The sequence below is a fragment of the Gadus chalcogrammus genome, chromosome 14 (genome assembly GCF_026213295.1).
Source record: "Gadus chalcogrammus isolate NIFS_2021 chromosome 14, NIFS_Gcha_1.0, whole genome shotgun sequence".
Lineage (NCBI taxonomy): Eukaryota > Metazoa > Chordata > Actinopteri > Gadiformes > Gadidae > Gadus > Gadus chalcogrammus.
The window spans coordinates 11578687-11605921 of NC_079425.1; the positions used below are offsets into that span (position 1 = coordinate 11578687).

Consider the following 27235-nt stretch of genomic DNA (forward strand, 5'->3'; position numbering starts at 1 on the left):
ATCCAGTGTTTAACGTGTAGGCCTCTGTTCCAATACTATTTAATTCTGATGCATAATGTTACGCGAACAACAAAAAGCGAACAGAGCGGCGAACAAAGCGAATTCTCTCAGTATAACCTGTTTTTTCTCTCCAGCGACTGCAGGCGAGGCTCCACTCAGGACGAACGCTTTAAAGATAAAAAATCAGTCGCGCTCCGACTCTTCCGTCGCAACGCGCTCGTCGCTCTGCTCGGGAACAGGAGGCACGCGCGCATCCATCACTAGCAAGAAACTCAAAGCACCTGCAGAAATACAAATATGGGTCGAAGAAGAGGGAATTTTCTATATCACGCACAACCGACCCACAACCGTAAAGTATGTATAGATGAATAAATAATGAAAAGCCTCAAACGGTAAACGGCACCAGGAGGTGTGTGGAGTTGCCTCGATAAATCAAAGAGGGGTAGGATCTCGCGCCTCACGCTGCGCGCTGGTGTTTGTGACGTAGCAGCTCTTTCAGCACCAAGGTCAGAGGCTCCGGTCAGACACGCTGTTTCTGCTTCGTGACTGCATTTCTCTCTTTTTTTTATAGAGGCAATCTTCTTTTCTTATTAGGCTACAAACGATTTACTCATAAAATAGTACTAATGTTCGTGATATAAAAGTAGGCTTTTTTTAAGTGACATAATTTGCGACGTAAACGAGCATATAGTCTTGTTTTGCGTCGCATACGTTCTCTATTTTTTGCATTTATGTCATTATATAAATATCTTTCCTGGGGACGGGGAGGGGGGGACGGCCGGGGAGGGGGGGTGCAAAAGCCTTTTTCTAAATGTAAAACCCCGCGCACTTGTATCGGTCTTCCCCATGCACGAGCGTGTCTCACGGGGCGGTGCTATGGTAACGAGATGAGCAGGAGGAAATCTCGAATAGGAATCCATCAATAATGAATTCGTTCTCCCCTATTTTCATCTTTCAGTACCCCTATCTTTAGACTTCATACATTTTACATTTAGCCCCTATTGAAGCAATGCATCAACTCTACAGGCCACATAGGCCATATCTTACTAAATGCAAGAACATTAACTCCCCCCGGCACTTGTTGTAGGCTAGGCTACGCTACCGTACATAAGAGTCAATACTGAGCATAGCTATATGAAACAAGCAAATAACAAAACGTCACATAATAAAATAGGCCTCAGCGTAGAGATGGTTGTTTAAGCAACGGCTTTGCATTCCCCTTCCATTTCTAAGCTTAGCACACCATCTTGTGGTCATTCGTGGTACGCCGTTGAATATGAATATGGATTACTGTACAGACTGAAAGGCCTGACGCCATTTTTAACCCTGGAGTAGAAACTCTGAATTTATGTGAGATACAAAATTATCTAAAATCAGAAAAGTTAAAGTAGCCAATGCTTTGGGCTACTTCTATGACTAAATAGATAGGCATAGCCTACATTTTGTATAGCAATTGCTGTATTGCTGTATTGCTGTAGTATATCAAATTGATTTACTACAGCAATTTGGTAGACAGTCAGGAAGGGTTCCTAAGTAAAAAATCATTTTGTCAGATATTCAAAAGCAGTTATACATTACACAAATTCAGGATTAAAAAAAGCTTTATTTCACAGCATATAAAGAAGACATGTAGTAAGCATACATTGGAGTAGCCTTCTGCTCTTAGTGCTGCAGCAAGTGATGAGTCAAATGCTGATAGTTTATTTATTTGTGTAGTACTAAATCATGTGCAATGAAACTAATAACGATTCTTCTTAAATTATAACAACTCTATAAGCCAACATTAACTTTGGGACTTCACATGCATTCACCCGTGCCAAACATATATTTTTAAGTTATAGGTTTAAGTTAAGTTTACAGCATCAGATAGACCTTTGCATTAATGTAAAAAAATAGAACTAGCTTTGGGCGACAAAAGTCAGAGCAAAATAACAATAGTTAATAATAATTGTATTTAACTTTGACCTTAGTATACCATGATAACAAGCTACATTAAATTATAACTTGAATACAGTCCATGCTCTTAAATGCACATTATGGAGTAATCATTTTTTTAACGTTTCAATACAAAAATAACCTTAACATACAAATAACATAAATGATTTCAATGGCTGTTTATACATGGCATAAAATGAACATGTATTTGAACTGATAGAATGATCCTAAACATGCATGGCTAGTCTTGGGAGTAAATTGAACAGTTGACAGTGGTGCGCTGGACAGAATGAAGAGATTGGAACAGTGGCTCTGTCCTTCTTTCTCTCTTTTCTAAGGAACACGTTGGATAGGTCTGGTTGGTCCCTCAGGCTGACTCTGCCCGAGCCACAGAGTGTTTAGCTGCTGTCCTATCCTCCATGAAGTTATCCTTAATTGGAATGTGATCTGAGTGGAACTATTACAATACACTTTAAATTGGATTAGTGCAGCATCTGATTCAACAGTTATAATTATTATTTTTGAGGTAAGATTTAGTAAAACTCTAATCTTGAAGAGCGAGTGCAGGACTTGAGCATATGATCAAGATACAAATCATTTAATTAATGATTCAGGAACACAAATAATATGTTTTGTGAAGACAGACAATAACAGAATTGTTAAGTTGAAAGTTTTCTCTGTGTAAAACTCTCATAATTTACATAAACTCTAAACTTTTATCGTGCAAAATTGGAGATATATGATTGATTTTAATTATTTGAAAGAACAGAACAATAAGAGCACAAAACAGATATGAACATCCCTAAGGCAGCCGGTGCAATGATCACATGCACAACACAGCTCTCCAATGACATCATGATATTATAAATCTTAACACATAACACTTTATCTTAAGTGTTCAGAGCAATAGCAAAGGCAACTTAGATCTGACAATACCTATTTTAGTAGATAGTATACATCATATACTGTTGAATCCGCTATAAATCTCTGCTCCAGCCACTCGCCATCTCATCAAACTTAACCCGCTACTACGACAGCACAGTTCTGTGGTTCATTCTACCTGGAACATACTTGGGGTGGTTCCGAGCAGGGCACGACATTTCTTCATCACTAAACTGATCCTAATATAGGATTGAAGCAACCTTTAACTCATTTATAAAATAAACATGTTTCACCACTATAACTGGAACGAAAGGCTCGCCATTGAACCCCCCCCCCCCCTTTCCCATGGAGGATCCCAACCCCCCCTCACATAGAGAAGACCCCGGTCGCATCTCAATGCTTCCCCACTGCCCAAAAACCAACAGACACCAACATTGGGGCAGCTGAATCCGTTGGTCGTGGTTGGCAGTGGCAAGGACTAGGGCCCAATCCCATTTCTACCCCTTCCCCTTACCCCTCCCCCTTGTTTTGAAGGGGTAAGGGGAAGGGGTAAGGGGTAGAAATGGGATTGGGCCTAGGTTTGTTGTTGACAAACTTTTAGAATCGCTGATGGCGCACGTCGGCATTACAGTTAAAGGTTGGTGTTTGTTGGGGCAGTGTGCAAGCCCCTTAGAGGCCCCCCTGGGCAGCATTATCCTCTGTTAGGCTGTCGCGTCCCCCGCCATGTCTCTTGATTCTAGTGTGGAGTTCCAACCAGGGAGAGAGGGAGAGGGGCTCGGGCACTCAGCCTTCGTCTCGTCTGTGTCCAGGGGACAGAGCACTTCGGTGCACAGCTCTGAGCAGGCGTCCATGTTGGTCATGGTTGTGTTGGCGGTGCTGGTCGCGTTGCACGTGTGGGTTGCGCTGGCGGGGACAGGGAAATTGGACAGGCAGAGCTGCAGCTTGAGCTTCTCCACCTCGTAGTTGTGCAGGTACTCCTGGATCAGGTAGCGCTCCCGCTTGATCCGAGCCTTCACCTCCGACGGCACGTCCGGGATCATCCACGCCACAAAGAATTTCACAACGAAGACCACGTGCTGGGGGTGGGGGGTGGGGGGTGGCAGAGGGTCAGTAGTCGCTGAGAGCGCAGAGGTTCATCACTCGGTGTGCATGCAACGCTGATGCCTTCAATGCTTCATTAACCCACCGGTCTTACGTTATTACACTACTAGTCTACAAGTGAAATGGATAATAGTCAAATAGTCAAATCAAATAGGGCTAGAGTCGAATCACAAGTTTGCAAGAAGAGATAAAGATAGATACACACTGAATTGCAACAATGTACATAAGGTTATTATAAGTTATTATTGTTATTTATATTTTGTTAGGGGTCATACCTCCATGATGATGATGAAGGCCATTTTGGCTGCAAGGATGTGCCAGAACTGCATGGTATGATTATACTGCTTCTGGTGGCCAGGTGGGTAGCGGTAGTCACGATACCTGGGAAGGACCAATCCATGTGTCAGCACGCAAAATTTATGTAAAAATATTCATATGTTTGAAAGATTACCTAAAGACTAACAGTGTGATACTGTTTTCCGAAAGTATAATTTCTCAAAACAACAATATCAATATTTGCAGTCTGTGCATATTCAACAAAATTGTATTTTATCTCAAGTGCTACAGTCACAGTACTAAAGATCACACTACAGTTGTGTCATATTTTACCGTATTATCGATTGCTGTTTAGGTTATATTCTTTTTATTTGAAGACAGGATAGTAAAAGTGCAGTACAGCACTATTTCAGAATGCATAATGAATTGAGTTGTGCCAATTCTCAGTAAGGGGATATGTATCAAATCTCCATATTGCTGACCACACAGACTAAACAGTCTGTCTGGAAGACTGAAGCCTACTGCGCTCCAAACCATTCCCTGGAAGGAGGTATCCCTCTTTCTGGGTCCTTCTCAAGGTTTCCTCCATTGGGTTTTGGGAGTTTGGGCTTTAGGGTTACAGTTTTTCGTATAATGTGGGGCTGTTAAGCCCTTTGAGTCACTGTTTTAAGAGCTGTATGATAACCTTCACATTATTTAACGAACAGACTTCTTGGCTCTAGACACTTACTGGGGGGGGAAACTAAATGTAGAACCTAATGGCGGGATCCACATTCAGTTTCCCCATCCAGCAAACGCTTTTAAGGAAAGCTATTAAGGAGTCTGAAATTATATCACGCCTGGCGCCAACTTGTGAGACAGAAACAACAGACCCCAGAGGCAGCGGCCTCTAAACATGGCGCTTCCAATACGGCGTGACGTCAGCGACACACTCCCGATGAATGAGGCCCATAGCGTCCGAGGGCAGGAGGACACACCCACCTGCAGGTGGTGATGGAGGAGTTGGAATACCAGGAGGGGCTGTCCCCGTCCTCGGGCATGCTGTCCAGGGGGAAATGGGAGATGCTGTAGACGGAGAGGCTGTTGTTGACGTAGCCGCGCATGGTGAGCTCGTCCTCGTTGTGGGTGGAGTACAGATAGACCAGGCGCGGGATCATGTCCGACGTGAAGGCCACGATGAACGCCTGGTGGAGAAGAACAGAGATCGACAACACTGAGCGGAGGCGCAAGAGGAAACGTTCCTGAGACACAAACCATTTATTTTCTACCCAAAGGGTCGGCTTAGCTCAGGAAGCAGAGCGGATTTGCTTGTAAGTGGAAGGGTTGCTAGTTAAATCCCCGGCTCTTCCTACCTGAGTGTTGAGGTTTCGAGCAAGACACCTTATCCTAACTGCACCAGACTAGCTGGCTTGAATGGTTGACTCTGCCGTCGGTGTGTGAAGGTGTGTGAAGGTGCGTAAATGTGTATAGGAATGGGTGTAAGCCGCTTTGGATAAAGGATTCTGCTAATGTAAATGAAAATGTAAATGTGAGTGATTGCAAACACAACTATAATTGGAGATTAACATATTCAACAAGATCGAACCTTTGATATCTTTTTTAAGAATTTTTGATTTTTTGAATACTTAAATAAATACTTTTTAAACACAATCATTTAAAACTTAAGAAGATTTTATTTTCACATAATTATTTTTTGCTTTTAACATAGCCAATTCAAAACAAACATAACTTTGACCATTGATATGGTTATCGGTTGACATTGGTTTTATATTGGGGTGTGCTTCAAAACCCGTCTACAATCCCACTTCATGAAAAAGACTCCATACACACATGACCACCTACATTGGTGACGACTGACAAGATGGCCACGACATTGAGGATCTCCTGCCAGGCTCCGATGTTACGAGCCTTGGAGGCCACGGGCCTTCTGAACTGGGTGGTGAACTTCCAGGCGTCTACGCGGATCTCCAGGATGTTGTTGCAGAGGGCCAGCAGAGGAGCCAGGGGGAAGGAGGCCACGAACAGGGTGATGAAACCAAACTGAACCACTGTAGGAAAGCAGGGGAGAGGAGAGGAGAGAAGAGGAGGGAACAATGGTGAAGGAAAGCAGACAGAAGGATAAAACTAACTAAATTGACCACGTGCATGGCTTTGATTATAATATCATAGGATTTATTGTGTCTGCCTATCCCCCAGCTATCTTGTAATCAGGTTTTACCTTTGTAGCGCATCCCAGTAGTGATTTGCTCCATTTTTAATGGAGCAAAGCACACCGAACAAGATTCAGCGGGTCTGTATTTTTACCGCTCTCTTCTCTCATAGAACTTTCACACATGAACTCTGGATAAACTCTGGAGAATCAGGTACGGAGATGATCCGGAGCTGCCATTTCGGACATGCAGCACACAACTGGAGATAAGCCGCATCAGACGTGTTCACACCCACTGGAGATACTCTGTATGCCTTAGGCGAGGGCTGTCGCCTCCACGCGTAGGAGGCAGGACGTGACGCAAAAAGTATGAAGCGGAAGTCGCAGTGTTTTGTTTAACATATCAAAGATCGCGGCTGAGGCTTCCAACTCCGTAATGCTGACTCTTTTTTGCAGAGATATCAATATTGCATTTATTTTACACATATCCGCAATATCAACAGAAGATTGGAAAACAGAAAGAGGTCGGAACGCAAAGGCACGCAAGAAGAGAACACGTCGACTACGCGCGATGCACCCGGTTTCGTGCCAGTCGCAGGATAGAAACGCCGTCAACACGTCAGCAACAAGCCCACTCACTCCTTGTGTTTTCTCAGATTCTCTGGATTATACACTAGGGGCCTGGCCTGGTAAGGGGCCTGTCCGGACTCTGACAATTGCGTTATCATCCAGAGAATGTCCGGCATACAGTGCATGTGTGAAAGGCCTATGTTGTTTATTTGCGTCCCTGTGCTTTGGGCCTCACGCGGCTGGGGCCTCACCCATCTCCAGGTACTCATAGAACAAGCCCAGCTGGGTGAAGTTCAGCAGGTCGTTGTCCTGCTCCCAGCGGCTGTACTGGTTCTCAGGCTGATGCCTCCCCTTACGGCTGCCCCACCAGTTGCGCATCAGCCTGCACGCACACACACACACACACACACACACACACACACACACACACACACACACACACACACACACACACACACACACACACACACACACACAAACAGACACAAACACACGCTACATATTGTGCATTTCTAGGAAGAGGAAACACAAATGTAAAACTGTAGCTTGAATGCTAGCTTGTTGAAATAAGCATAATTTATTTTGGTTGGTTATGTGCTGCAAAGAAAACTGTGTGTGTGACAGGGTGAGGATTTGTGTTCTACTGGGTGAATGTGTGTGTGTGTTACAGGGTGAAAGTGTGTGGGTGACAAGGGTGAAGGTGTGTGGGTGTGTGTGTGTGTGTCTGTGTGTCTGTGTGTCTGTGTGTGTGTGTGTGTGTGTGTGTGTGTGTGTGTGTGTGTGTGTGTGTGTGTGTGTGTGTGACAGGACAGTGTGTGTGTGACAGGGACAAGCTGTGTGCTAGGGTGAAGCTGTCGGTTTGACGGGGTGATGGTGTGTGTGTGACAGGGTGGAGGTGTGTGGGTGACAGGGTGGAGGTGTGTGGGTGACAGTGTGTGTGGTGCTTACGGCAGCAGTGCTTCCTGGATGTTTCCCCACAGCTGCTTTCCCACCATGACAATGACCAGCTGGGTGGTCAACTCAATCAGACAGCCCCCTGGGTCACACTGACACACAGACAAATACTGGCCGTCAAACTTCTCATGCACACACAATCTAGAACAAACATAATCCATCTGCAAAGGATAATAGGTTTACCGCTGGTCCGAATCAGACTTCAATGAATGATGAGGATGAATACAAATTATGGCTTTAATTAGGTTGAAAGAAAGGATGAAATCGCTTTTCCTTTCGTGTTTTCTGTACCTCTTCGTTCCTTAGTCTGCTCTCCTTGCCAAACATATACGTGTAGTTTCCAGGGTGACCCACAAACTTCCCCTTGAAGAAGGCCACGTAGAAGCAGGACGAGTAGTAGTTCACAAACTGGAACAAGAACATCTTCATGGTCAGTTTGTTCTCGTATTCCAGGTGGGTCTTTGGGATCTCTGTTGAGAGGACAAACAAAACAAGCTCATTTTTAAGGAGCGTCGATGTGCGTTCCATACATAATCTTTGTGCCTTCGACCTCTCCTTCGGAAACACCTCTCCTTCTTCTGCGGGATGCATAGTGAGTTGGAAAGGGTTGTGTGTGACTACAGGACTTGGAGCTAAGATAATAATAAGAAGAAGAAAATAAAGAAATAACATTTAAAAAAAGCTTCACAAAATCCTGTCCATGGAGAGGAGCTCATATTTAAATCATTGCATCGTGACCTGCAGCCCCCACTATTTCATTTAGGTAGGACGTAGAATTTCTCCAGGGTCTTACATCAAAAGATTTCTACACTCGCATAAAATCAAAAGTATGGCACTTTGCTTAAAGTTGCCAAGGCCAAAAACAGCCACGGCAATAATATTAATTGGCCACATCTTTGCCATCTTGATTTTTAAGGGGCTATTTATTGTGCTATACATTGATCAACTGAGTTAATACAATCTCAAAGGTGAATAAACCTCTAAATGTTCATGAAAGAACATGGCTAAGGCTACTCAGGAAATCATAAATAACATGAAGATGGCGAAGAACACGTCCCCTCGTTGTCAAACAGATGGGATTGCTGGAAGAGTGAGTGGGTGTTACATGTTACATGTTCATGTTACATGTTCGTGAAAGAACATGGCTTAGGCTACTCAGGAAATCATAAATAACATTGCTGTTCATGCAGCGCTGCGCTGCACGTTTCTCAAAGCTGGGCAAAAATCAAACCAGATGCTTCCGTGGCCCTGATCGTTTTCTGTGATTTTCCTTGGGTTTTCTATGCACTCCTTCATGGATCTGCAAGAGTCTGCTTCAGATCGTCTGGGACCCACAACTCAATTGAAACCGTTGATTCTGTGCTCCCCCGACACGCACAACTGGTTCAGGAGATGAATAATAAGGTCCATTGGAGGTCAGATTGACCTCGTTCCATTCGAAGGCATCCGTTTTTCTTTTCGATGGACTGGGAAATTCAGTTTTTGACGTGAGAGTCAGGTCAGACGAAGGTCGTTTGAGCTTTTACCCAAGCCTTACCCATATCGGTGATCCAAACGGCCACCCTCTCGTAGAAGAAGTTGAGGATCATGATGATGACAAAGTTGATGCAGGAGGCGGTGACGGAGGTGGCCAGCTGTGGAGTGATCAGGTTCCCAACCAGCTGGATATTCCTGGTGGGGCTGTCCTTCATGATGCTGGCGAAGGCCGCGAACACAGCCAGCCTGTAGGCTATCACCCCTATGATACAGGCAACGATCAGGGACATCTGTGGAGAGCATGCGCACAAACACACACACACACACACACACACACACACACACACACACACACACACACACACACACACACACACACACACACACACACACACACACACACACAAAGTTAATCAACACGTGCGTGGGTGAACACTTTAGAGCTATTGAGCTTTAAACTAAGATAAGTAATGGAAGATAGGACTTCATAAATCCCAGAGATGTGGGTGTCACAGCAGGAGGTACACTTTAGATATACAAATTTGAATTAGCGTACACACACACACACACACACACACAAACACAGACGCACACACACACACACACACTGGTTTGTATGCTGGTACTTTACCCAGAAAAGCACGGTGGTGCCCGATATGCAGAAGCGAGCAAGCTTGCTGCTCATTGGAAGATACGGCTCCGATTCCTGAAAGGTAGGTCGTGTGACATTGTGTGAGAGACAGATTGCATCCATATGATAGAGAGAGAGAGAGAGAGAGAGAGAGAGAGAGAGAGAGAGAGAGAGAGAGAGAGAGAGAGAGAGAGAGAGAGAGAGAGAGAGAGAGAGAGAGAGAGAGAGAGAGAGAGAGAGAAGATCACCTTGGTGATCGGGTTCATCCTCTTGCGAGTGCATTTCATCTCAAACTCAGGCCTCATCTGCAGCTGCTGCTGCTGCTCTTCAAAGTCCACCAGGTCCCACTCGTACTCAAGGCGGGCCTGCCGCCTCTTCCAGAACTCCAGGAACAGAGTGACTGGGGAAACACATGAGTTACTGGAGACACTCTCTCCCCCCCCGGCCCCCGCAACCAATTCTGCTCACTTCCAGAACTCCAGGAACAGAGTGACTTGGGAAACGCACGATTTTACTGGAGTCACTCTTCCATCGGCCCCTGAAGCCAAATCGTCTCAATCTTGCCTTGGCCAAACACATCTTGTCAGGTAGAGCTATAGGTAGCTACAGGGAACTATATGCAACCACTTATTTAGCCATTGGAAGGAACAGAAAGTATGGGTGTACGTGCGTGTGTGACAATGTATTGTGTAAAGTGTATCGATGCACCACTCTGCTCAATGTAGATTGTCCTCTCTCCTCTCAATGTGATGCTGTGACAGGCTAAACGTAGTGACAGCATCGTGGGCAGACACTTACCCCAGATCCCCATGAAGATGGCGAAGAACACCGTCCCCTCGTTGTCAAACAGATGGGATTGCTGGAAGAGTGAGTGGGGCAGCAGGTAAGTGGCTTAGCAACGAGGAGAAGACGACACGCTGGCTGCTGGCAGCAGGACACTCTGCACACTCAGCAAGACACTTCTCACACAGTTCTAATGAGTCTGTAGTCATCCATTCATCAGTTCAGTGATTAATTCATCAGTTCATTCTACAGACTTTGAATTTTGCATGGTTTTTGAATGATATTTTGATTGAATGGTGTCTGCTAAAATGCTGACATTTCACCAGTTAAACTCGTTCCCTCCCAAAGAGTTGCCTTACCCAGGAAGATAGACAGGTAGAGTTGAGCTTCCAGAAACTGCACTTTTTATCACAAAGTGGGCACATCACGATACTTCCACCAATGCTGGGATCGCAGATCTCTTTACTGCAATTATATGAACAGGACGATATCTTTCATTATACCATAAAAATCATCACATATTCAGGCATAAATATAAAAAAGAAAAACATATGGTCAATCTAACTTTGTGTAACATTTTTTGTCAAGAAAGTGGTACATTTATTTAAGTCGAGTTTTAAAAACACATATTTTCAAAAGCAGTCCTCTGATGCCCCCTGGTGGCACTTACCTGGATATATTGTCGTCGTAGCTGAGCAAACCATATGCAAAACAAATCACACCCATGACTGCAGCGAAAAACAGCATCTCAGTGTAGAAGCCCAGCCATGCGAAGTAGATTCCAATCTTTTCTCCATAATACTTCCTGCAAGGCACGCACATTAACATCAACATTTGACATAGTCTCACAGAGACTCCAGTAGCACATTACCGGCTCACTGTCTCGGTATGGGCAGATAGGGGTCCTATGCCACTCACCGGATGAGGTTGAGAGGCTGTTCTTTGTAGAAAACGAGGAAGCGGGCCCAGTTCTTGTAGAGGTTGTAGCGTTCGCTCTCGCACTCTTGATTTGTTGCCCCTTTCCAGTAGCGACTCTGAGAGATACAGGAAGGCATAGAGAGAGGAGGGTTTCAGGAAAAGGTGATATGGACTACCTTTTTTTTAACCCCTTTTCTAATCCTAACTGTTATGATCTGATATATCGATTTGTGTATGAGTGGGCTATAAACTAATGAATGCTGTAAGATTATGGAACATAATATACACTAGTATGAGATTCAGGGCTAGTATAACAGTATATAAAGTATACAGTGTATGAATGCGTAAGGGAATGAGTTACAGGAATTGTATCTCAGCATATGATGCATACAATAAGAAGCACGTACAGTGTAAAAGTAGGAATTACGTATGTGGCTTATAGTGCACAGTGACGTGAAACCGTCTCTGGCTATTGCAGCGTTGGATGCTGATAGCTCCCGCTAACGTTAAGCAAGGGTTGGATGCTGACGATTCAATGGCCCATCCAAAAACAAAGCACATATTTAAGGGACTATATTAGCTTTTATCATACTTTTAATAAATACTCGACGCACAGCATGACAGTATCGTTGCTTACTTTTTGAATACCACCAACAAGTCCGATATTAATTGAAATTCTCTTTGCTTCCGAACTAAAAAAAAACAAATGGTCTGACAAAAAAAGGAGAAAGATCAGGTGTCTATGGCTGTCACAGGCCTGTAATAAGCCTGTCCAATCATTTTATTCGGACAAAATGAAATGATTGTGTGGCCTAGCTGTACATATGTACCTCCCCGGCTACCTGCGCTTACTCTGCCGTGCACTCATTGCGCATGACCGGGGTCTTCCAAAAGGATATGCAGACCTCTTGCTAAAGCTAGCGAGTAAGTCACGTGTTTAAGAGGAGTGGCTTTGAATAAAGGCCTGTAGGGAGCGGTGGGTGTGTCTTGGTTGGATGCTTTCATGATCATAATCTCTTAATTTTTCCCTCCTCTAATTTTTCCAAATCGCCGACCCTAGCTGAAAGAGTCTTACGTCGTGCAGGGGAAAGGCAGCAGTGTAGGTGCCATTGCTGAGTAATCTCTTGATCCCCTTCTTGTATTTTTCCTGCCGATCCTCCTTTTGATACGGACAGCGAGCCAGGATGTAGAACACCTAGACACACACACTTTTATTACGATAGGTTTCTTCACAAATGCTTTGTGTGTGTGTGTGTGTCTGTGGTGTGAAAACTATTTCTGTGACACTTCTGTGGGTGGTTATGTATGTGTCAATATATGTGTGTGTGTTGTGTATGTGTATGTGTGCGTGTGTTTGTGTGAGTCAGTGTAAACATGTGTTTATGTGTTTAGGTGTTTAGGTGAGTTAAGATCATGATAAAGAACACTAGACAATTGTCAGAAGTAAACTCACAGAAACGCTGAGTGTCTAATTACATTTACTCACAGTAACATTTCAGTTTTCGGATCCCCTACTTGGTTCCTGACTACTCACAATTCTGTTCCTGGTGGAGGGCGGGAAAAGGGAGTCTTTGTCGTTGATGAGGAAGAAGTCTGTCTTTCCCTTATCAAAGGCCGTGGTGAAGTAGTCGGGCTGCGGCCGCATGATCTTCTCCGGCAGACGGAAGGGTTGCGACAGCCACCCGAGCGGGACGTCCTGGGCGTGAGGAACATCGCTCAGCTTGAAAGGGACCTTTATCTTCAGGACATCAGCGTAGGTGGCCAGAACCTCCCAAGGAGCGTGGATCTTAAGGAAGTACGTCCGGCCATCGTCCGAGTCCTGCTCATCCAATTCAGAAATTAGGGAATAGCTTTATTGAATTCTTGAGTTATTTTAGTATTCTAGCGCAGTGAGTATAAAAAGTAAAGTTAAATGAACAATATAACAATACAAAAATATAAAATAAAGAAAGAAATTAAATACTGAATTTATAATAAATATTCAATATAAAAACATATATAAGCAATAAATAGTGGAAAAGTATGTGTAAAATAAACCTTTTGTCATTGATTTTTTTGTTATATATTGTAGAACATTGTTATATTTGTAGATTAGGATGAATCCTATTAGGAAAACAAATAAATCGACAATTACAATTTGACCATCCCTTTAAGAAAAGAATTGAATGCGCATGGTATGCTATCATAACTATTCCACTAGATGGCGCCACAACTGTATGTTTGGATTGCTTACGCGTCTGTCCTCGGTCTCCAGTTCAAGCCCTGCTTTCTCGAGGTTCGCCTCAAACTCCCTCCTTCTCTCCTATAAATAGACAGACGGATAGGCAGACAGCCAGAGGCAACAAACATGTAAAACACCCGGACACAAACTCACAAATGCATGCATACTAAAAGCATGCACAAATTATGGAATTATGTCTTGAATCTGCCATTGCAATTCCTACAATTACATTTGTAAATAACCAAAAATATAAATGGGACTTCCTTCATTTCGTGACAAGAGCATACTGTTCGGTCACATGATTCACATATGATTGTATGGTTTTTATGCTCAACCCGTGGTCTGCTTTCTTCCTAGTCAAGTTTGGTTAAACTTTAAATGATGCCTCTATATCAGGGCCATGAAACCACTAAGGAGCAGTTGGGAGCTTTGTGCGGTACCCAGGGACCCTCTCAAAAGGTGCGGCAAGTGGGGGCCCATAACAGATCTGAACATACAACTCAGATGGATAGGTTAGCTAGGTGTATCATAAGTCAAGTCAAGTTATTTGATTGTCAAATGCACAACATAACAGGCAAAGCAGTCATAGCTGGCAATGAAATAATTACTTCACCAAACTTTTAAACAGACCAAGAGACTAATTCAACATATTTACTAGCACCATGATAGCCATGATGAAGAGTGCGAAGCGACCCAAACCTCAGGGGTTTCCTATCATGCTTCCTGTGCTGCGTGGTTGCCGAGGTAACCACAGTTTTCAAGACATGAAATAACATTACCCAAGCGGACATGCTAATTATAGTCAGTGTTTATAATACAGGAAAAACAATAACCCTAAAACCACTTATTTGAAATCATAGTGATGTAGTGGGCTACATACAGTAGTAGTGATTTTCAGCTCTACAAGAAGGCCTTATTTTAAGTTGATAGTGGGCAGGGACAAGCACAGGTGTCAAGTGGTCTGGTTAACATGGTGTTTCTGTAAACAAGTACAGTAAACAAAAGTCTTGGAATCCATCAGAGTGCTTACGCTTACCGGTTTCTTCTCATCTTTGTCTTCTACGTAAGATAGCACAAAATCGATCCTCCGCACGCCGTCCCTAAAGAACACTGTGTCCCTGTTCCGCTGTAGCTTATCTGTCTGGCAGGAGGATAGGGGGCACACATTAAAGGTACAGTGTGTAGGACTTAGGGAGGATAGGGGCGACACATTAAAGGTACAGTGTGTAGGACTTAGGGAGGATAGGGGCGACACATTAAAGGTACAGTGTGTAGGACTTAGGGAGGATAGGGGCGACACATTAAAGGTGGAGTGTGTAGAACTTAGGGAGGATAGGGGCGACACATTAAAGGTGGAGTGTGTAGGACTTAGGGAAGATGGGGGGGACACATTAAAGGTACAGTGTGTAGGACTTAGGGAGGATAGGGGCGACACATTAAAGGTGGAGTGTGTAGGACTTAGGGAGGATAGGGGCGACACATTAAAGGTACAGTGTGTAGGACTTAGGGAGGATAGGGGGGACACATTAAAGGTACAGTGTGTAGGACTTAGGGAGGATAGGGGCGACACATTAAAGGTGGAGTGTGTAGGACTTAGGGAGGATAGGGGCAACACATTAAAGGTACAATGTGTAGGACTTAGGGAGGATAGGGGCGATACATTAAAGGTACAGTGTGTAGGAATTAGGGAGGATAGGGGTGACACATTAAAGGTACAGTGTGTAGGACTTAGGGAGGATAGGGGCGACACATTAAAGGTGGAGTGTGTAGGACTTAGGGAAGATGGGGGCGACACATTAAAGGTGCAGTGTGTAGGACATAGGGAGGATAGGGGCAACACATTAAAGGTTCAGTGTATAGGACTTAGGGAAGATGGGGGCGACACATTAAAGGTGCAGAGTGTAGGACATAGGGAAGATGGGGGCGACGCATTAAAGGTGCAGTGTGTAGGACTTAGGGAAGATGGGGGCGACGCATTAAAGGTGCAGTGTGTAGGATTTAGGGAAGATGGAGGGAACACAACCCCCCACCCTCATTCCAACAACGTATGAGAAGCTATGTTTGCGTTAGGGATGGGCATTTTTAATCGATGCTCGATAATCGATCGTTAAGAAATGCGTCGATCAATTTATATTGTTATCGATCAAAAGGACGTTGTGTTGCATACTGTGAGTCTTGAAGCATTTAATTGAATATCACTATGTGGGAGAAATACCACCCTGCCGACTGGTGGAAAGTGAATGGAAGAAGGTTCCTGTCAAAGTTAGCGCGACAATACCTCTGCATCCCCGCAACTTCGGTCCCGTCAGAGCGGGTGTTTTCTGCTGCTGGACTGAAAGTTACAAGGCTGCGTTCGCGACTGACCCGCGAGCATGTTAACATGCTTATATTCCGAAACAAAAATATGTAGGCTGGAGTTATGCTATGGACAGTAGGGACAGTCACCACCGTATGTGAGTCGCTCTTTTTTTTTCTTAATGTGTTGTCTCTCGCTCCGCTTTTCTTTCGGCTTGGTGCCTCTTGGAGTCGTTACATTTTGCCAAAACTGTGATATTTTAGCAACAAGTTCAGCCTTATATATGTTCAATAAGGTAATGCTTTTAGATAGACTAGTTCATGCAATTGTTTGTAAATGGGTGGCTCATCTTTTTGTTGCGAGCCTTTTCCGCGCGCCGGCTGCAGCCTATAGGCATTATATGTCGGCCTTTTTCCCCCCGTTTTTTCAAAACAGTTATACCGTTTAATGCCCACTTTTAGCCTACTGCCTTTGTTTGATTATTGTTGTCCGATAAGTTGGCTACTTATTGTAATTGGAATAGGCTACAGATTTAGTCTTGTTGCATCGTTTGCAAACCTTTAAGAGCGCATTGTTCGGACTTTACGAGCGCCGCATAGGCCTATAACCTATAATGCCTGTATTTATTATATTAAAACTGTTAAACAGTTGTAGGTCTTCAAGTTAACTGTATTGTATTAATGTTGGCCCATACATTATTGTTGGAATAAAGATTTCATTGATAAAAACATGCTGCATTTTCTACCAACGGGGATTTCAATATAGCCTAGAAAAAAGTTAATGATTAATCGATAATTGATCGATAACTCTAGCGATGCTCGATCAAGGAAATTTCTTCAAATGCCCATCCCTAGTTTGCGTGATCGTCTGATGATCGTCTGATGATCGTCTTCAACAGCATCAAGTAACCAAGTGTAAAGTGATGAGATCCCTTAAGAGATTTATGTTTTGCTTTTAGTCTTTAGTCTGTAACACAACAAGATGAAGAGGTTAATAGGCTTAGAAGTAAGATTGCAATTATGACTGTTCATTTCAAATGCATCATCTCAAGAGACATTTATCCGTTTCTAGGCTATAGAAACATGGTGGTGCAAATTGGCATGCCCTCTGGAAGAGGACCTGCTCCCTATATATTTTTAAAAAATATAAATTAATTATTTAAAAAAAATATTTTAACTAATTTGATCCCTAAAAAGACAACCCAATCACATTTCCCTGTAACCGAAAAGATGCAGACACTGGGCTTTGCAATTGTATTACAATTAATGCTATATGTATCATTAATGCTATCTGATTGCCCAATGCTATATGGGCAATTACTATGTCTTTCTACATATTGTTTGTTTGTAATTGCTTTATTAAGGTGTCTATATGTTTCAAATGTTTTGATTTTCAGATTAAGAAGACAAAGAACAAGCTATACGTAATATATAGTTGGAATATCTACTTAAATTAAATGGAGCCAGGTGTACTTATTAACCTCCTCATCTCAATCCTGGACATCTTCAAAAATAACTAAATCTCCACGAAGTGACTTACAAAGAAAAAAACAAAGCAGACTGCGGTTTCTGCAATTTCCCCTTGCAGATAATGTGGTCTTCCTTGTTTTTTTGTCGTTTTTTTAAGTAACTGAATTTTTTCTCAAAAACAAGATTCTACCAAGGTCCCCTCCCAAGATAAAAGATATAACCACTATTTCCCATTGCCTATTTCTTCTGGATAAAGGCCACACACCTCCCTGGTACAGATGGAAAATGTCCAAATGTCTAGGAAGATGCTATTACTACTAAAGAAGGCGCAGGTCTTGGGTGACTCAGCAGTAACATCGGTGTTCTGAAAGCCAACAGTCTTTAATCTAATCCTTTATCTTCCTGGATACAAAACAGAGACTGTCAGTGCTTGTGTGTTGGCCAAGCATGTAAGTCTCCTCAGTCCCAGTACACTGTCTAACCATCACCATTACTTCTACATTATCTCTGCTTGGTCACACAGGGAAGATGGGCACTTTGCAGTCTCAGTCTAATCTGCAGGGGGATCAGGAAGGTGAGGCGTGCAGGCCGACTGGGATGTGGTTACATTCACAACTGCATCAGGGACTTCCACTTCTGCCTTGTGGACTTCTGGGGGAGGCCAAAGGATCGGGGAGCTTCTGCAGCTAAGCTGTGGGGCCAGCCCTCCTGCTGACACTTTGCCACCAGGCTCAACCTCATCATGGACAGGCTAGAGGAGGCTGACACTGTACCTAAACAAGGTGAACCGCGGCACAGATAATAATAATAATAATAATAATAAATGAAATTTATATAGCGCTTAATCTGGTACTCTAAGACGCTTAGATCAGATCATCTCTGTGTGTGTGTGTGTGTGTGTGTGTGTGTGTGTGTGTGTGTGTGTGTGTGTGTGTGTGTGTGTGTGTGTGTGTGTGTGTGTGTGTGTGTGTGTGTGTGTGTGTGTGTGTGTCGTGTGTGTGTTTGTCGCTACTGAAACAAAACTGTTGCCACACAGCATCAAGAGACTTACCTCTGTGTGTCCCGGCAGTGTACTCCCGCGGTCAGACAAATAAATGCCGTGGCCATTGTTTTCATCTGCAAAAGAGCCAGACAGTCAGTGTTTCCAACAATGCATGTATGCACACTGAAATAACCACTCTCACCCTCACACACACACACACACACACACACACACACACACACACACACACACACACACACACACACACACACACACACACACACACACACACACACACGCTTATTTGTGTATAGCACTTTGGTTGGAATGCATTGATTGTTCACAAGTGTGAGGAATGTCCCATTTGTAATCACAGTTCAAAAGCTCAAAGTTTCAAAGTAGTATCCACTAATGGTTCCGTAAGCCTACATGAAATGTTACCATGCATTGGATCAAAATGGGGCATTTGTGAATATGTAAATATGATATGCAAAACTGTTTAGCATTAGGTATAGCACACATACGTATGATCCCAGAAATGTAATCAGTGCTGCTGATACAAACTAATTCATGGTAGAAAGAAGGTAAAAGCCTGCTTTATTGTTAGACACAGAAACACATTTTATAAGCAAAGCTTCATGAAAGGAAACAGGAAGCGAAGACATAACTCTGTGAAACCCACACCATGTTTTCCTAATTAGTTCAAGCAGTGTCAAACTAAAACTGGAAAAACAGAAACAGGGATTCAAGGCCATAATTTCGGTGAGTTCTCTTTGGTATGTGAAGCAAACATGACTCATAGAGCAAACGAGCGAGAGAGAGCAAGAGAGAGAGCAAGTGAGCGCGAATGAGAGAGAGAGAGAGAGAGAGAGAGAGAGAGAGAGAGAGAGAGAGAGAGAGAGAGAGAGAGAGAGAGAGAGAGAGAGAGAGAGAGAGAGAGAGAGAGAGAGAGAGAGAGAGAGAGAGAGTCCTATTCACCCATTTCCCCATACAGAGGGAATCCAATATCCAAGTAGCTCTTCTGCACAGCTCTGGTGCAGCAGGAGGCCCTGCGTAGGGACTGTGCTTCTGTAGCTGGTCTTGAAATGTCTTACTGCTGGGAAACCGTGGGGGAGGCTGGAAGACCCTGCAGTGATCACTGGAGGGGGAGGAGTCAGGATGTAGCTGGCTTCATACCACATTCTCTCATTCCCCTCACCACAAGAAGAAACCCCCCAAGCGTCTTCATCAATAGGCCCGCCCCCAACCATGCAAGAGGACCGCCCCACCAACGGATTGGATGCAATGTCAAAGATGGATGGGATTTTGAGCCAATCAGGAGTTGGCTTATCCTTGATAAGACTAGAGCTTATCATAAAGGAAGGACGAAATGAGACAGGGTTAAGGAATCCCTTGATTCGTCAGAGAACAGATGACACATATGGGTTTTTTCTACAAAGCCACTGGGGAATGACTAGGGTATACAGTCTGGACTTTTCCTGTTAACTAGCTTTGGTCTCACTCCAGCTGTCAATGTTCAGTTATCAGAGTGTGCATAAGACAAACAGCAGCAGAGGGCAAACACTGTGTTAGGGGATATGTCCTTAGACAAACTAAACCATTCAGGCGGTAGGACTAGGCAGTACCTGGTTAAAGTGATGTATTGGAAAGATGTTTATCAAACCCATATTGGTAGCGAGAAAAATGGTTGGCAAATAAATCGGAATGTATTCTATCCCTAACCTAAAATGTTGTTCATCTAAAATTGCTAAAAGAAAATCTGTAAAACAAACAACCACTCTTCACTTTAGATGCATTAACTCTCAAGTCAGGTGGTCTATTTTTTGGGGATTCATATTATAATATACTTTTGCCAATCAGTCGTGAACCTTTATCCTGAACCTTTAACGGTACAGTCGTTATATAAGCTCTAATGAGACATTGTTGCCCCCTAAGATCTATGATGCAAGCATATCATGTCCTCGGATGGTGAGCTGGCACCGCTAGTGACAGAACTCACACAAATCAGACACTGACGTTGTCATTGAGTCGGAAGTGGAGAAGGAATGTGAAGTCAGGAATGTATAATCTGCATCCACAAATTGCACACACGTGTAAGCGCGTGTGCATGCACGCACTCACGCGCAGCCACAAACACACAGACAAGACAGGCACAACTGGGAGTAGCAGTGACAGTATGAATCATATCTAACCCAGACAATGCATGACAGGGCTGTGGTTCCTCTCTACTCGACTGTCGACTATATTGGTCACAAAAAGACTTTGACAACTGTTCATATTACATTGAACACAGATGTACGGCGACAAATTTGCGACCAATGTGCGGCGGCACTTTCCTTGGAAATGAATAATGATCAAGGCTTACCCTACAGAAAACATACCTGCTTTATGCCTGCTTAAAAGTGCAATGTGTAGAATTTAGTGTCATCGAACAGAACAGACTTGGCAGAAATGGAATATACTAATACAAAGTAAGAAAAGATGTGCTACTCGATGCTTGGTGATAGCTACTCTATACTGTCGTATAGATATGTCTGTACACATTCATCCTTTTTGAAACACCTACTGGCACATTTCAGGCCAGAACTGGCCACTGTAGCCTCTTCTACGTCGTTGCAAAGGGAGGTAAGGAGAGGTGAGGGAGGAGGGGGCAGTATTCAGCAGGTTTCAATCTGCAATCTCACCCCTAGATGCCTCTAAATCCTACACACTGCACCTTTAATGCCCTTTTCTAATTATTCAGTTCTCTGCTCCTGCAGTGAAAGTCTTTGCACTGTGGTTATTTGTTTATGAATAGCTCCATTGGTCTCCTGCAAATCAATGAAGGAGCTTTGTCCTTCCAGCATACAATGAGACTCTCTCTCGATTGCAAGGATGCATTCTAAATAGGTGTCAGATGTAGGTTATATGGCAGCATATCAATATCCTAATGTAGTCGGAAGCACAGGAAACATTCTCACTTGGTACCTAGACCTAACACAGAACATTCCTTAGGAATCAAGGTTAAAATAAACCACTTCACAATTGAGACACAGCCTTGATGATGAGCATTTCTCTCTAGCCAGGCGTCAATCGATCACTGATCCCAGTAGCAGGTTATGAAGTATACATACATATAAAGCAGATGGACAACACAAGCTAGTGTCAGATGAGCACACAGACACGAGGAACAAGGAGTGCCACTGCCAAGACAGAGGACAGGGCATGAAGTCCAGACAGAGAGGAGAGTTGAGGAGGAGAAGAGGATGAGGAGAGGGAGAGGAGTGGTGAGAGTGGAGCGACGGGCGGACGGACGGACAGACAGGCGTCACACAAAGCCTTTTATCTGCCCGTACCTGAGTGCAGAATAATCCTGAATGCTGTCAGGGCATCTGGGTCATCTTCATAGTAGAGACAGACAAGACAACATATAGACATTGGATACACTATTAGTGGTATGTTTACACTGCAAATGAACAGCACTAGTATAAGGAAAACAAATGTGTAAAACAATGTTTATTTAAGTGCCAGTAGAGGTGAAGAACAGCCAGTTTAAAGAGGCCTTAAATAGATAAGACAATCAAACCACCCAAAAAAGGTTAAAAGTGGAACACTCAACTTCCAACTGTTATTATAGCATGTTTTGGGCTAATTTAATAAACATGAGGTTTAAATGCAATCAGCTTTCGCTGACTCACGCAACATTGATGCCTATTTTTGTGACACATGGGACAGCCTACAATGAAAGCTTTTACAGCCACTCCCCAAGCCTCCCTGCCCTCCCTGAGCCTCATTGCTATTCTCACTCAGATCACCGCAGATTAAAATGCCACCCTGGTGGGCCAGCAATCTTTTCTGTCAGCAAAGCTCTGCCCACGGCCACTGCTGACTGCCCGCCGCGTCCTCTTTTGTCTCTGCTGATGAGGAATTCCAGATCTCAATCACACGTGACAGCCAACCTAGGCTGTAGTGAAAGAGCTTCTATTAGTAAGATGATGCAACTACATGCACACAGTCTAATACAACTCACTTTTTAACTATACACACTGTATTCCATTCAGTTTACTGTATATAATAAACATTGTATTCAATACATCGCACTGTGTAACTATGCACACTGAATTCTATGAAACTCACTGTATAACCATACACAGTGTATCAAACACAATCCACTGTTGAAACATTGTATTCCATGAAACTCACTGTATAACCCCACACACTGCATTAAACACAGCTCACTGTATAACCAACCATACACAATGTATTCAATTCAACTCACTGTGTGCACATTATTCTATGCAGCTCACTGACCATACACAATGTATTCAATTCAACTCCTCATGACACATTATTCTATGCAGCTCACTGACCATACACATTGTATTCAATGCAACGCACGGTGTAACTACACACACTGTATTCTATGCAGCTGACTGTATCCATACACACTGTATTTAATAAACGTTACTATTTATATAAACACACTTTATTCTGTACAGCTCACTGTATAACCATATACACTGTATTCAAAACAACTCACTATGTTACTATACACACTGTATTCTATGCAGCTCATTGTATAATCATACAGACTGTAATGTAATTAACTATGTAACTGCCCCCCACCCGCCACCCCAGCCCCCACCACCACACACAAACAGTATTTTCACCCTGACAGGACCCTGACAGGTTCACATGCCTTAGCAGAAAATAAAATAGAAATGTTTCTTCCTGCTATTATCCTTATAATTATAATTATTCCTTCAACTAATATTATTAACATCCCTGGGAACGGGAAAGGGTTAAACATAGCTGAGGATCACCCCTCATCCGTGACATTAGGGTTATATGGAATGTCATCTCTCAATTCAATATAGTGTTCATCAATGTGTTTATTTTATTCTAACTTATCTGCCGGATACAACGGTTCAAGAAGGGAGGATTTTCTTAACATTTCCTAAAAATAGGCGGAGCAACAGGACTAGGCTTGCATGTGCAGGGGCATGCAGAGAATAGATAATACTGCCTTATCTTGAATAGACCACATTTGACCAATCGCGCCTTGCACATTCTGACTTTTTTTTCCCTTCTTAATTTTTTTTTATATCAGCATGACATTTAAAATTAAACTCTTCAACAACTATTGTTACTAGTGCCCTACCATTAATTAACATAAAGAGCACTATTGGCTGTTTTGTTTTTTGTTTATGACAGTGTATTTATGTTACAGGGACTTTAATTAAAGGTACAGTGGGTACAATTGGTACCCACCGCATATTTGTATAAGTGTATAATCCCATGAAAATAAGAATTGTTTCACTGAGGGGGGCGTGTTATCCCCATGGCTACGACCCATTTTAACTAACATAGTTAGTTAGTGTAGGAAATTAGAATGAGCGATGTTGAATATTGAAATGCACACCCTGCTGCTATACTGTGTGTCCGATAAGCTTAACCGTCTTTCGAACCGGGTTGAAGCGCCGACTTCTATCGAGATGAATAATTATACACTCAACAGAGAGCGCCAATTATTGATCTATGCATGTAGTTAACCACAATGGATGCAAGAAGAGAAGATTTTAGCAATGTAATAGGCTATTAAGTACACCAACGTCTGCCATGTCTTTCAACATGCACAGTTACCATGGTGAGGTACAGGCCACCGAAGTCATTGGAAGGGAAGGGGTGTTCAGTGGGATGCAATCCACAACCTCACCGCTAGTTGGTAAATTAAATTACTAAAATAGTCACTGAACCTTTAACCAAAACAATTTGTAGTATTCAAAAAGTCAAAATAAATATTATTTGTATCATCATTATAAAGTCATTCTGTAATTGAATCTCAGTGGTCACAAGTGGTCTGCATGCTTTTTCTCACGTCATTTATCGCACAAAACCGTCAAATGTGTAATGCAATTATTTGACCAGTTTCCATAGCAACCCCTTTTCTCTAGGGATCGTTTGCCGTCAAGCAATCACTTTATGAGCTAGACAGCAATGCTAGAAACACATTGCTTTAGGTAAAAACCCATCCCAAGGGTAACCCATATAATAGCATTGTTCCCTGGACTATATCAGCATAGGATGCAAAACAGTGCTCCTCATTGAAGCCCTTTGGGCAAGGCCCCGTAGCATCCCTGTAGAGGGCCTGCTGATCGATAAAGGCATTCTATCGCACTGCACTCTAAAGGATTGGGGGAAATTAATAGATAAACAAGGAGCCATTTCATAGAGGTCCACCAGTGACTACCGGCAGCTGCTGCCGCTTCAGACCAATCCAGTCTTTAGTAAAGAAATAAACAATAAAAACAACACACATAACAAGTGTGGCCGCTGAAATCATTGCAATCCTTCCAAACTGTAAATGAAGCTGTCAGTATGCAAATTCCTCTTCTAAGGCAAAGGGCTGTTTTTTATAGTAGGAAAAACACAGGTGTAGCTCAACATTGTGCATTGTACGGACAACAGGGAACAGGAAGGGACGGTAGAGAGGGGAGTGGGGCGGGGGGGCATGTTGACCGACCCCTTCCTGTCCTCTTGACATATGCCGTGTGGTCGGCCTGATAAGGTCCTTCACAAAGCTGATGAGGTTGGAGAGTCTATCAACTGCTCTCGGGCTAACCATGGATGAGGCTGTGTACATCATAATTAAGCTGTTAGCTAGTGGGTGCAGCTACGAATATTGAAAGAGAACGTAATACTAAATTGACTTCCGCTTATTTTGTATATTTCAGTTCCTCACGGTTGAGGGCGGTGTCTCTGTTTAGTGGATACAAATGCTCATTTGGTTTATGTAACATTGTTAGGATAAACTATTTAAAGTCGGGGGTCATCCAAATCCCAATCAGATTCAAATGGGATCTAATTTTTTTCAACCACTTCAAAGTTGATTTGCCATCCATCAAAGTTAACTAAAGAAAAAATGTTATTTACAATGATAAAACGCTATTTAAAAACGGATATACTCGCTCATCAGAGATTTTTCCAGGATTGACTGGGCGTGTCAAAATTATGGCATGAGATGTCGATTGAGCTTCACTGGGTCCAACTGGAGTCTACCCACTAGGCAAGCTGTTTTTTAATTGATTGAGCAGAGATTGACTACAGATGTACTTGAAAACATTTATTTTCACTTTGCTTATGGATACTGGGTGCCAACAACAGAAACTTTAATAGAAGCAAATTACCAATATGGATACCAGGGAAATCAAAGCTCCATTATCATGATAGCACCAACTTCTTAATTATAATGCGTCAAGTTTCAAATGACACTTTGTGACCTCAAAAGTAGAATCTAACATTTCAATTTCCACATTTAAAACTACACTTCTACTGCTTTCCTAAGAAATAAAGGATAATGGATATATTTCTTAAGAAAGCACTCGACTCGGTTCTTGATCAATATACTGAACAAGAACCATATCACAACCAATGGACTATAGTCTGCAGATTGTTAATTCGAAACAGTGAAAAGACTGTTGCTAAATATGGTCTAAACATAGACAATGTTATATGTTGCCTCACATTAGGGCCAAAAGGTAGAGGGTAGACCAAAAGGAAACACAGTTATGACCTCTCGGTACGATACAAACCCATCACGAAAAGGAAGTGGCTGATAGCATCAGGAGGGTATTTGTATGGCTAAAATCAAAACATCTGTCATGCTTCCTATTATGCTCATAGGTAGCCCTATTTTACCATGACGTCATCATCACGCATCGTGAGAATCGCATGCCAATTTAAGTGCATAAATTGTCACAATTGCGAGATGATTTTAATTTTGAGATTAAATTAGAAAGATGCAAGCCCACGCGTGCGGTTAACTCAATACACCTAACTATAATTCAATTTAACCTAATTGAATCGAATCAATCACAGAAGTGTTTTTTTCTATAAAGAATAAGGCATTTTACTCACCTGACGAGATTATTTGTGTACATTAATACGCTTTCTTAATTACCTGTTGTCTGTGAATCCTCCGCGCTCTTCAACTCGATTGAGGTTTCGTCCCTCTCCTTTCCCGTTATTCGTTGCATACTGGCCGACTGTAGCTTTCACCTTTTCAGGAAAGTCGGAAAGAGTCCAGATGACACTTTAATCGATTCGGCGGCGCCCGATGCCACCACGGTGTACGGGACCACTGGGTAAGGATGAATCATCAATCATCCACTCAGATATTTCTACTTTGATTTAGGTCGATATGCATTGTTTTGTATTAACATTATTGCCGTCCTGTGACTGTCACTATGGCACTGGAGCTCGCTACCGTTACTCGAGACGTGCGGCAGAAGATAAAGGGGAGTGGCAACTTTTCAGTCGGCAAAAATCACTGGTTTCAGGAGTAGAGCATGTATGATGCATGCATACCTGATGCATGGATAACAGTATTATCCAACGTATTCTAAAGGTGTATATATTTTCTAGATGTTGACTGACATTAATACATACTACTACATATTTGAATGATCCACAACTAGGAAGCTAAAACCTACTCATGCGTATTGTTAATATAGTAATAGGCCTAGTTGTCTGCAATAAATCTTACCGCCAAACAATTAGCAGATGAGGACATCAAGTGGGTCTTTTTTGCATTGCACTTTTTGTGCCGCATAA

The 27235-nt window shown here is 42.9% G+C and overlaps 1 protein-coding gene across 3 annotated transcripts; it reads right to left on the reverse strand.

The window, feature by feature from the left end:
• Window positions 1-3360: 3360 nt before the first annotated feature.
• ano5b (anoctamin 5b) lies at window positions 3361-26924 on the reverse strand. 3 transcript variants are annotated; one of them, XM_056607269.1, is made up of 21 exons: window positions 26583-26924; window positions 21979-22023; window positions 18713-18777; window positions 14933-15037; window positions 13909-13977; window positions 13210-13494; window positions 12751-12870; window positions 11676-11791; window positions 11428-11562; window positions 11117-11222; window positions 10773-10833; window positions 10223-10374; window positions 9975-10049; window positions 9405-9633; window positions 8159-8337; window positions 7862-7959; window positions 7165-7295; window positions 6037-6242; window positions 5176-5378; window positions 4194-4299; window positions 3361-3893 (listed from the first exon to the last, which is right to left on the reverse strand). In XM_056607269.1, exons 1-21 carry the CDS (start codon window positions 26656-26658, stop codon window positions 3519-3521), a joined length of 2937 nt encoding a protein of 978 aa, XP_056463244.1. In that variant the 5' UTR covers window positions 26659-26924; the 3' UTR covers window positions 3361-3518. The 3 variants fall into 3 exon arrangements, with proteins under 3 accessions (XP_056463244.1, XP_056463245.1, XP_056463246.1); XM_056607270.1 differs by lacking the exon at window positions 21979-22023 and having other exon boundaries at window positions 26583-26923; XM_056607271.1 differs by lacking the exons at window positions 21979-22023; window positions 26583-26924 and adding an exon at window positions 19622-19798.
• Between the last annotated feature and the right edge of the window lie 311 nt (window positions 26925-27235).

Bases quoted from the DNA above. Each gene is read 5' to 3' on its own strand.
- ano5b (XM_056607269.1), bottom strand. From the start codon at position 26,658: ATGCAACGAATAACGGGAAAGGAGAGGGACGAAACCTCAATCGAGTTG. The intron at 11,792-12,750 runs GTAAGACTCTTT...TGTATCTCTCAG, and splicing joins CTGCCTTTCCCCTGCACGAC to AGTCGCTACTGGAAAGGGGC. The intron at 10,375-10,772 runs GTAAGTGTCTGC...GTGTTTCCCCAG, and splicing joins CATCTTCATGGGGATCTGGG to TCACTCTGTTCCTGGAGTTC.